This window comes from Microtus ochrogaster, chromosome 19 (assembly GCF_000317375.1).
Source record: "Microtus ochrogaster isolate Prairie Vole_2 chromosome 19, MicOch1.0, whole genome shotgun sequence".
In the NCBI taxonomy this organism is placed as follows: Eukaryota; Metazoa; Chordata; class Mammalia; order Rodentia; family Cricetidae; genus Microtus; species Microtus ochrogaster.
The window spans coordinates 43,105,229-43,116,827 of NC_022021.1; the positions used below are offsets into that span (position 1 = coordinate 43,105,229).

General features: G+C 50.4%; 1 protein-coding gene across 3 annotated transcripts in view; it reads right to left on the reverse strand.

Annotated features, from left to right (window-relative positions):
• The window catches only part of Otulinl (OTU deubiquitinase with linear linkage specificity like), a 25,858-nt gene extending 17,167 nt beyond the window's left edge, over positions 1–8,691 (reverse strand). For 2 of the 3 annotated variants that reach the window (XM_026783812.1, XM_013349734.2), the window contains exon 1: positions 8,533–8,691. In XM_026783812.1, the coding sequence (XP_026639613.1) occupies positions 8,533–8,587 (55 nt within the window). In that variant the 5' untranslated portion in view covers positions 8,588–8,691. Of the gene's footprint in view, positions 1–4,980; positions 5,495–8,532 lie in introns of those variants that run through there. The other variant, XM_013349735.2, reaches the window with a different exon arrangement.
• Positions 8,692–11,599: the final 2,908 nt, after the last annotated feature.

The following is an 11,599-nucleotide window of genomic DNA, read 5'->3' on the forward strand; positions in this document are numbered from 1 at the left end:
CAGCGGATCTGCTCACTGGAGGGGCCATAGCACACTTGCTCACAGCGGATCTGCTCACTGGAGGGGCCATAGCACACTTGCTCACAGCGGATCTGTTCACTGGAGGGGCTGGATCACACTTGCTCACGATCACTGGAGGAGCTGTGTCACACTCACTCACAGATCACTGGAGGAGCTGCCACACTTGCTTCATTTCTGAGGTGCACATACTGAAGCCCAGGGAAGATGAACAGAAATAAGAACTTGAACCCCATGTTCTGACTCAGGGAGGTGCCCTTCACCCTAATGACATCACTGTCTTCCCCTGAGCTGTTCTCTTCAGAGACCTAATAACTGAGACTTGCCAAACTCCGCTCCTGATGACATTTGAATTACTGCATCTTGAGACTGGATCATATGTTGCACAGCTGCAAACCGATAAATGCCCAAGAGACCATAAATTCCCATTCCGAACTCTGCTGACAATTTAACGTCCTTTGGTTCTATGCCAGAGCTTCATCTTCTGAAAGAAGGGCCAGAGTTGTTCTCAAGAGCCCAGGCGGAGAGACTTCCTGGAGGACAGGCATGACTCCTACTACCTTCTCTCTCTTTGCTCTTTCCCAAGAGGAGGGAGTCTAGAAGATTCTCTTGGGATGCTCATCCTTGGCCCTCCTCTCTGTACAGAACTAAACAATCTGTAGAGAGGGACTCTTCCTAAGAGAAATGCCTGGTGTTTAGGAAGTGAGTCTAGCTGCGGGATAGTGAGAAAGGCCATCCAGACACACGGATTCTGCCAATCTGCCCCTGAGCTGAATCAACGCTTTCCTCACTCTCTGACATTGGTGCCCAACTTTCCAGTCAGCACATGGGATGGGTTTTCTGCATCATGTGTGCAGGATTCATGCTTTTAGAGCCAGGCAGGACCCTTTGTTTATCCCTGTTAGGCCTGACGTCACTGGCCTGTGCAGGTCAACTCTCAGGCCTTAATATCAGACTGCGATCTTCTAAGGCAACCATTGGGTGTTGTTGCTAATAGCTACTAATCCTTCTAAACTGACTTTCCTTTCCCCAGTCTGCTTTTATTCTGGAGCTGGTGTGGGCTGACATTTTAAAAAAATTGGTAGATGGATCATCTATTTTGGAAATCTGTCCACTCCTTGTCTTATTGGTAGGAAATATCTACACTGGCGGCCACTGAGTGAGAAATAAAGTCCCATAGAGAAGGAGTGGGAAAGGAAAAGCAGGGCGTGTTGACCATGGAACATTCCTACCCAAAGGCCTCAGGAATGGGTTCAGTAACCAAGAATAAGAATACGTGTGCCAGTCAGTGTGACAGCTCGTGAAACACCCAACCACACCCTAGGACTAACTGGGAAGCCAAGATCTGTCCCAAGTGGAGCTCAATGTGATCCTGTGGATGGCCTCCAAGTAGGAGACCCACGGGCCAGCTCTGCCATCTTTCCCTTCTTCCCCTGTGAACTCGTCTACCCTCCATACCTCCATGTTTCTGCTCTCCATAGAGAAGCCGGCAGCTTCAAAGGGAGTCCACCAAACTCGGACAGAGCAGTACTATTCTGTCTACAGAGCAGTGCCATTAGTCACGCTTCAGGGCTTCTTAGAAACGGACTCCTGAGCTCCTCTGCAGCTGAATCTGTGTCCTGTCAGGACAGCTGGGATCCGCATGCACACTGATGTCTCAAAGCACGGTGGTGGAACCGCCAGGCTGGTTTCCCCTGGGGCTGACTTACTGGGCTGTGCCCATTCTTCACTTGACATTCCCAGGCAATTTCAATGTACTGCCAGGGCTGGAAAACAGAGCACAAGGGCTCCCTCCATCCCTGGCCATCTCTGTTCCTTCAAACATACCAGACACTGGTTCAATGCCAAAGGAGAAACAAACCCAAACAGAGAATCAGCACTGCCCAAGTGCTCTGACTACAGCCGAGTGTTGTTCTTCTCCTTCCCTTCTGCCGAGTGAGAGGCCCACTGGGCTCACAAGTCAAGAGTTCTTCATGGCAGGAGTTATTCCTGACTGAAAAGGAGCATTTCTAGAATAGTCACGAGAGAAGATGCACCACTGTTTGTGAGGCCCCACAGCAGGGCCCAACTCACCCCAGTTTTCCTGGGACTCTCCTGGGTTTAGTCCTGAAAGTCCCGTATCTGAGACATACCTGAGTTCCAGGCATGTCCGGATAGGTCACCTAGGGTCCCCTTCAGTCCATCCTGGCCCCTCCCCCCCCACATGCCCTTTGGGGCCTCCTAGCACGCCCCTACCCCTACTTTGCTTGCATTCTTCCCTCAGTCTGGAACATTCTTCCATGGCCTAGGTCACACTTTCTTCCAGCTCTCAACTCAAATGTCACTTGTCTGGCCCATCGCCAACCCTTAGCAAACCCACTCTCTTCTGCAAGGCACACGGTGTCCTTGCCCGGCGCTTGTCCATTTACAGCCGTGTTTACGTTCGACGGCCTATCTCCCCTCACTGTGGACAACATAAGGACCCGGACTGTCTGTTTTCTTCATGCTCTGGGTCCAGAGGGGATGGTTAATAAATGCTGGCCGAATGAGCCAGGGCATCTGCGAGTTCAGGATCCAGCACTTAGGTCTCCACAGCACAGCCTAACCAGCTTGCCCTGAGTCTGTTCTCTCCCTTCTCATAAACAAAACATGGAACTTCAATGGGGACCCATGGCTTCTCAGGGGAAAGGCTCATTCCATCCTCTCCGGATGTGGACTCTGCACGGAATGCAATGCTCACCTTCCAAACACAATCATCAGCCAGGCATAGTGGAGAGCACCTGTCACCTTGGCACTTGAGAGTCTGAGGCAGGAGGATCAGGACTTCCAGGCTGTCTTCAGCCACATAAAGAGATCAACATTAGTCTGAATTAAAGGAAGCCTCATCCCAAAGCGGAGAGAGGGAGGGGGGGGGAGAGAGAGAGAGAGAGAGAGAGAGAGAGAGAGAGAGAGAGAGAGAGAATACGCACACTCAACAAGAATGGCCTATTTCATTGATGATCCATGTTTCGGTACAAAATAAGACTGTGGTCGTGGAATCCATGTTCTGTGTAGAAACACAGTAGAAAAAAACAGATGAAAAACAGAAACACATGGAAAAGAAAAGGCCCTGGACTCCAGACACCACAGAACCCATCCTAGCCATGGAGAGCTAGCTACCTCTGACCTCCAACACAGAAAAAGATATGTCTTCATTCATTTGATGGTGTTCCGTGATCCTACTACACCTAAGCCTGGCCTGGTGGTCCCTTCCAGCTTGGAATGTGCACGTCAGAAGCGTGAGTCACCAGTGTGTTTCTCTTCCTTTAATAATACACCCCGTGTAAATCCAAAGCGGGAAGTGAGAACGTGAAGTGGTCACCTAGCAGGAAGGTTTTGCTGTAGTGGGATGAGGAGGGAGCTGTGCGTCTGGCCCAATGGAGCCAAGTGCCCTGGACCTCAGCTTCTCGCCCCCACCCCTGCCCCGTGAACAGGCCTCCAGATGCCAGCCTATTACCCACCACCTCCCCTCCTCCAGAGACCCCTTCCTTTCAGCGTGCTTGCCAATTGTACTAGACGGATAATCAAACTGGCGCACCGGCATGGGATTTTAAACAGCTGGGAACTAACTCACCTTCGACTAAGCACAAAACATTATTCAAAGCTAGAGCCACGAGGACGCCGTGGGTGTGGATTGAAGACCCATCCAATAACCAGCTGTACTGATTGCACTAGTTCTGATGAAGGGTCCTGTGCACACGGAGAGGGGGTAAGAAGAGGAACCGCTGCCAGTGAGGTTTGTCTGGAGAAGCCACCGGGACGGGAAAGAAAGCATAGAGGATAGAACAAGGCGGGCGACAGTCTTCTACTGTAGACGTCAGCTAAGTGCCCAAACTCGTGCCGAACAAATATTTAAAATACAAAATAGATGAATATACCTTGGACAAATCATGATGTAAACTCTTTTGGTTGAAGTGATTTTTAACTTCCTGCTTAGAGGAAGGGATGCCCACGCCAGAGAGTCCTACACAGTCTCGGGTCCGAGACGAAGGGACTCGGTATTTGTATTCTTCAGTCCGTTCATTCTATTTCCATTCGAAGATACGCAGCCCACCTACTCTCTGGCTGCCCTTGCAAACACCAAGCAAAACGACACCCAGCCGACACTGCTGCCATCTGCACTCCACTCCGCACTTCGTATGGAGCTGGTGGCTGACTGCATTTAGCCCCAGCCATCTCTTCCACTTCCTCTTTCCTATGGCCATTCTGCTGGGTTCAGCATGTAACCCATCCGAGCGGCCAATTCGGGGCACTGTTTTCCTCTATCTTCACACAGCCCGAAGGTCAGCCGAGGCTTCCTCGTCACAGATCGTTAATCTATCCCCTCAGTATACCAGGTGCTGTCCTAAGACCGAGGGACGGAGCCTCTCAGCGCCAGGCAAGGACTTAGTTCGCTTGTTAAACCTGGGGACTACACAGGGCAGGAAGCGCTCTAGCGCTAGCCTAGACAGCAAACAAGCCTAGTGACTTTCCACCACCAGCTCCAGGGCTACCCACAGTCGCACACCATTTAGAAACTGGCACGGATCCAAGGGATCCAAGAAGGTTGTCGTACCTCCACCGAGGACAGGGAGTTCATGTCCACAATGATGGGACATCAGTTACTCTCCTCTTTCTCTCTGCCTCCCCCGCCCCCGCGTGCTTGCATGTATGAATGTGTGCGTGCATGAGTGTGTGAGCATGTGTGTGTGTATGTAGGCCACATCTGACATCGGGTGTGCCTTTTTTTTTTTTTCCAGGTGCTTTTCTGAGTCAAGCTTGGGGACTTGCCTCGCCTGCATGAATCCCCAGGACTCAACCAGCCTGCATGCCCAGCAAGCCCCAGGATCCTCCCAGCTCTGTCTCCTCAGCACCAATATTACAGACACACACCACGCTCCGGGCTTTTGAGTGTGGATGCTTTAAACCCAGAGTCAGGTCCATGGCATGCATGGCAACACTTACCAACCGAGTTTCCTCCCAGCTCCCTCAGCCCTTGACTTTTAGTGAGAGACCTCTCCTGTGTCAGTTGTGGGTGGGGCTTTCTAGAGAAAGCGCTGCAGTCACGTGGTTAAGATAACAACGAAAGATTTACTATGAAATTCATCATTTAGAAACATATCAGCCATAATATTTTATGTTCTGTACTTCCTGGAATTTTTATTTCCTAGGAATCCTGGCAACAGCAAGGACAGATGGTGTTCCCTCATCTCTTGGAGATAAACATAAACTTTTTACCATCTTTTTCATTTAAACGCAATGCCACCTGTCTGCTCTGCCTCCAAGTAAACAGGAAAGTTGTTTGTTGCTTCTTAAATCAACTATGTCTAGAACAAACAGGTACTGGAAAAACAAGAACGCACAGAAAATCTTTCCTGCTGATTTGCTATGAAGAAGCGTCAGTCTTCCATGAAATTAACCGCAGCCAAATAAATGGACACAGAAATCCAATTATTTTTGAGACAGGGTCTCACCGTGTAACCCTGGCTAGCCTGGAACTTGCTATGTAGATCAGGCTAACCTTGGTCTCATGAAGATCCACTTGTCTAGGACTCCAAGTGCTGGGATTAAAGATGTGTTGCACCGTACTGGGCACAACCTTGATTTTTGAAAACAGATTACCTAATTAACTGTACATTCATTAGCTGAGCCATGTGGACATGGGAGAAAGGAGAACCCCCAGGTGAACCCACTAGTCTAATAAACCCCTGAAAGTTGGGGGCTTGCAGTAGCCATAACGAAAGAGCCATATAGCTAGGAGAAGCTTGGAAGAGAAAAGTTTTACCGTCTCTCTTCTCCTGTACACCCTGCAAGTCACCTCAGTCAACAAAGCTGTGTAACAATGACAACTCAGCCTTTTCCCTGAGAACAGCTTCAGGGTGCTGAAGAGGCCCTAGGACCTGCAGGGCCTGCTTAGGTAGATGCCAGGACTGTTTCAGAACCGGACCAGGCAGAGGATGGTTAAGAATCTGTCATAAGTAGAAACCTGAGGTTTGCAGGCACTCGTCAGAACAGGCACCCATCCTCAGCAGTCCCCATGGATGGGGAGGTGCCTGGACACCATGGGCACCCCTCCTCACTTGGTTGATCACTTCCAGTTTGCCTCTCTCCGTGAACACAGACCAGCTCACGTCTGAACCCACTCACCTGCCCCGTGACGACCTGTGATCACCCACGGAAGCAGGCTATCTAGGGTGGGCATGAAACACCTGCTTCATGGAAAACGTCAGTCGCTGACGAAGGGCTGGGGCATGAAGAAACCCAGGATATTTGGGACACACCTTTTAATTGTCAGAATAGTCCAGGTATGAGGTGGGGGCCTCATGTGAAGCGGTTTCTTAACCCAGGGATAAACAATAAGCAACTAAATAACAGGCGTCGAGGATGACAGTGATAACAGCAGCACTGAGCATGAGCGGTCTAACCTGAGCCACACACAACCAGAGCAACACTGCATGAGTAAGTGGCTCTAACACACAAGGGTAGCAAAACAAATACAAGCCGTTATTGTCCTAATTTTAGTTTAGCTTTGGAACACTTTCCTTAGACAAAAATCCTACCTACGATAGCAATATAATACAAATACTAACAAGCAAAGCTCTTTCGAGTGTGGCTGGAATGTGAGATCCGGCTCGTGGGATTCCCCCATTACACACTGGGCATTCTGTCTCTCAAGCCCAACCCTGGGGTCCATCAGGGAGCTGAGTAGCCCCTCAGAACACAACCAAGAACGTGGACATTGCCAGTCAACTTAGAGACAGAGTGGGTGACATACAACAGCATCTCAACCCCTCCACCAGTTAAGGACCATGAAGCAAGAGCATCGGAGGTGACTGCAGGGAAAACACATCCTCCTTAAACCCAGAGGTTTGCGGAAGATGCTGAAAGATGAGCTTGTTTTACTGTGCCAGCGGATGGATGCTCCCAACAGGTGACCGTGCCTCCTCTGAGCTTGGGAGCACTGGATAATGTGACCTTCGTGATGCTCCATCCTTCTCTGACACTCTAGCAGTGTCCTTCCAGTTACACTGTGCAGAGACGTGTGTCCTCTGACTTTCCGCCGTTTAAAAGGACGACCCCAAGCCTCTTTTCAATCTCTGACAGGTCTGTGGGTTTTCTTCTGTTGTCTCTTTGGTTTCTGTCAAGGGTTACTTATCTTAAAAGCCAATCTGGGTCTCTCTTTTAGCAGAGTTAAGAGGTAGAGTATAAGGTTGTCTCCATCTCAGCTTGAGCAAGCGACTCCAAAACCACTATCCCCCCCTCCCCCAATAGACCCAGCACAGATGAGCTTCTATGCTTCTAGGCCCTCCGCAGTTATACTTTGAAGGGAAACGTTTTCCATTATCTGATCCTTGAATCTCACCTTCTGCAAACACGCTGCAGACACCACAGACAAATGGAAGGACTCTCTCCCTGGCCTCCCGGCACCGACACACCTTAAACTCGGCGCAGAAAGAGGAAAAATTCTTGGTGGTTCTGTTAAGCTACAGTAGGCATTTTTCAGCCTCACCAGCTCTTTCCAGCTGTGTCCTTACCTCTGTTTCCAACTTTCCTGTCTCTGCCAAACTAAGGCAGGGAGAAGGGAAGAAAGGAACGAAATTAAGATGTTCAACTGGATACACCCACAGGAAATATTTGGCTAATTCCATAATAACCCGAGGAGCACGGAGGTAAAACAGAAATGAGTTCATTCTCCAAACTTTTGAGGGAAGAGGTAAGACTGCTAGGCTGGGAGAGGCCATAGGTATTAACTTATCGGGCACACTCATTTCACGAATGACTGAGTGTCCTGAATAGCTGTTGACTCCCACCTAGATATTCTCGGATGGACTGACGCTCCTCACCTAGAACAGTGTTGTGTCCGCCACACTCAACACCGTTGCTGTGTCAGTTAGGAACACCTGCTGGGACCCAGGACAGCAATGAAGACGCATTCCTGGTGTCCAACAACCCTACAAATGCACCCAAAGCGAGAACACACGCTGTTCGGCTTCCCTACCAGGCTCACACTCTTGGTGTGGTAGAGAGAGAAATACAGAATCCGGCATGTGGCCCATCATTTCCCCTGACCAAGACAACTCAATCACCAACACAGCTGAGGGATGGGCCGGAAAAACACCCTTCACCTCTAAAGTCTTTGGAGCGAAGACCACAGTCACCCAGTGGCGTAGAGGCCACAGCAGCTAGAGCGACCTGCTGCCATCCTGTCCCCTTGGTACGCTCTTTAAGTCATGAGTGTTTTCTGCGGTTTACAAGTCTGGCTGTTGTCAAGGTGTGGGCCACATCCTCTGCAAGGCGCGAACCCCGGTAGCTTAGTTTACAACAAAGTCAGTTCTCCCGGAGAACACCAGCCGGCAGACCCCGCCTCTCTAGGGTTCCTGGGGGCTCAGCTACAACCCACGCCGCCAAGCGCGAAGGTGCAGCTGCCCCAGCTCCGCAAGCACTCGGGGTACCCTTCGCCCTCCCTCGCCGCCGCGACACCCTCCGGAGACCGTGCCCACCCTCACCGGCGCCCACCTGCGGGGGTCCGGGCGCTCTCCCGCTCCCGCGGCGAGCTCCTCAGCGCCTCCATGCGGGCCGCGCGCCTCCACCCGCGCGCACCCTCCGCCCCGCGTACAGCCCGGAGCCCCGCTCGCTTCCCCGTCGCCGCGATCGCGAGCTCAGCCGCGGAGACAGCCGTCCGTGCTCCCGCCCACCAGCGCAGACTGACGTGCACTGCGGCCAGTCAGAAGCTGGGGCGGGCCCTGGGGGCGGGGCCTTTGTGCGAGGTCGGAGTGGAGGGCGTGGGGGCGTGGGGGCGTGGAGAGCTCCGCTGCCCAGTAACCCGCTGCCGAGGCTCGGCTCAACCCCCGGGGCTCCTCTGGGCACACCAGGGCTTCGGGCATACCCCGGGCGGTTCACCTGCTCGGATCCCAAGCTATGCACTGAAGCCAGCGAACTTGGAGGCTGATGGGTCGAGGGACCGATGGCGCCCGCCCAGGACACCCTGGTGCCTCGGTTCTCTCTGTTCGCCAAGGAACAAACCTGCTCTGTCTGCTCCAGAGAGCGAGGGAATGGAATCCAGAAGCTTCTGCCCGTCCCAGGGGCCTATTCCACTATGTGGGGACAGGCTTCCTCGCCTTTCTCTGTGGGTCAGCAGAACCGGCTAGTGCGTGCTTGAAACTGTTCAGGGATGGAACAAGCGCATTCTTGACACAAAGTGGTTCTGTAAAACAATTTCTTAAAAGTTAAAAGACAAAAACAAAAAACGCTAACAGAAGTAAATGACCCAACAAGAAATAGACAGATGATTGTTTTGCTCCTCATTTCCTAATTTGATGGACCCCCCACTGTGTGTTTTGTTTTGTTGTTTTTTTCTTGTCCCCAGAAGAAAAAGGAAGAAAATTAAAATCCCGATGAACACTTCCCTTTTCTCGAGAGTAAATGGATTCCAGATACAAACAGTTTTGCACGTGGAATATTCTGGCAGTCTCTGGGAAAATAAGCTCCATAACTAAAGAAAGATGTGGAAACAGCCTGGAATTTTATTTGAGTTCAATAGCCTTGGGGCAATGTCAACAAGTTATTGAAACGTCACAAAGCGTTTCTGAGCCGCCGAACAAAGGATGAGGGAGAGGATCGTGTCCTCCGATTTAGTCACGCCTGTGAAATCCCTGTCAGACCAACAGCCAGTGACACAATGCCAGGCAATTAAGAGAGCTGGCACGGGACATGTGTTCTGAGTGTGCATTTTGCCTCTTGCTCGTGGGATTGGTAGAGTTTCCATGGCTTACTGAGGCCCGTCAAGTGCTGGTGCAGAATTCAATCTAAGGTCTGACCTCAGTCACTCAAACGTTTTCTAGCACGGGATTCACAGAAGGCAGTAAAAATGTTCCCAAGCTTGCTGTGTGTTTAGAATGGGGAAAGAAAAGTCTCTTGCCCAATTCAGATATTAGACATCAAGGAGGGTGGTTTTCTGCAGCTGTAAACCATCCCTTGCGTGTATAGGGGCACACTACTCACACAAAATTAATGACTGAAGACCGTTGGGCCTTTTTAACCTAAACATTATGAGCAGCTACCAGAACAAATTGCCTGTTCTAGAAACTGAAAGAACCGAGTCTAACTTCTTGTGGTATAATAAAATTTACTGGAGTTCCTCTACTACAAAACAAATTAGCCAGCCAGTCTCCCACCCTCCTGCTGCAAAATAATCTTTATGAGCACTGCTGTTTAGACTGGCCTAAAATCCCTTCACTTAATCCACACTTAAGATTTCATGGTGGTCGCCAAAGTCCTTTGTATTCCCCAAGCAGAGTGGGCGGTCTCGTAGGGCAGGGCTTGAAGAGCTGAAGCCCCAGCTAGACCACCAGGCTTGCCTGAACACTGGCTGTATGATCTTCATAAACTAACCAGTTTTGTGCATCCGTTTCCTTGCCTATAAAATGGGTCCCATAAGACTGTTTTGCGGGGTTTCCTCCCCCCAAAGGGATTGAATGTGTGCAAACCTGTTGGAATAACACTTCACATATAATTACCATACTAACATTAAAGCTAATAAATATACAGATGTCTGATTGGCTTTCTGATCTACCCTTGTGTGATTTACTATGCTTTAACAATGAGGTTGGATGGGCTGGTTTTTGGGGGGGGGTGTTGTTTGGTTATTTTAAAGAGATTATGTACTCTTGCAGGACAGAAAGCTGGTCATATATAATTTGCAATCCTAGAGAAGCTAAATAAGAAGGTGAATCCAAAGACAAACATATAGGCATCCCCCTGAATATTAACCTTCATCAGGCGATGAAAGGAGACAGAGACAGAGACCCAAATTGGAGCACCGGACAGAAATCTCAAGGTCCAAATCAGGAGCAGAAGGAGGGGGAGCATGAGCAAGGAACTCAAGACCGCGAGGGGTACACCCACATTCTGAGACAATGGGGATGTTCTTTCGGGAATTCACCAAGGCCAGCTGGCCTGAGTCTGAAAAAGCATGGGATAAAACCGGACTTGCTGAACATAGCGGACAATGAGGACTACAGAGAACTCAAGAACAAGGGCAATGGGTTTTTGATCCTACTGCACGTGCTGGCTTTGGGGGGGCCTGGGCGGTTTGGATGCTCAACTTACTAAACCTGGATGGAGGTGGGCGGTCCTTGGACTTCCCACAGGTCAGAGAACCCTGATGGCTCTTCAAGCTGATGAGGGAGAGGGACTTAATCGGGGGAGGGGGAGGGAAATGGGAGGCGGTGGCGGGGAGGAGGCAGAAATCCTCAATAAATAAATAAATTTAAAAAAAAATGAAAAAAAAAAGAATTCCTAGCACTGAGATCAGAACTTGCTAAAGATTTAGATCAGCCAAAACTTCACATCACTCAGATTCCCTCACATACCCAGTCATCAAATGTCCACCTGAGAGTGCCCTCCTGCTGAGATGGTGCCAAGAGCTACGTCCAGAGACACTAGCCGTTCCCCAGAGGGGTCAGAATGAATGGTCAGAGCAAAGGCTGTGCAGTATAGCTGCATGATGGTTGGGCCCATAGAAGAAGAGGGAGGGGAGGAGAGAGAGCAAGCAAGGGAGCCTGGACAGAAGTTCCCAACAGCT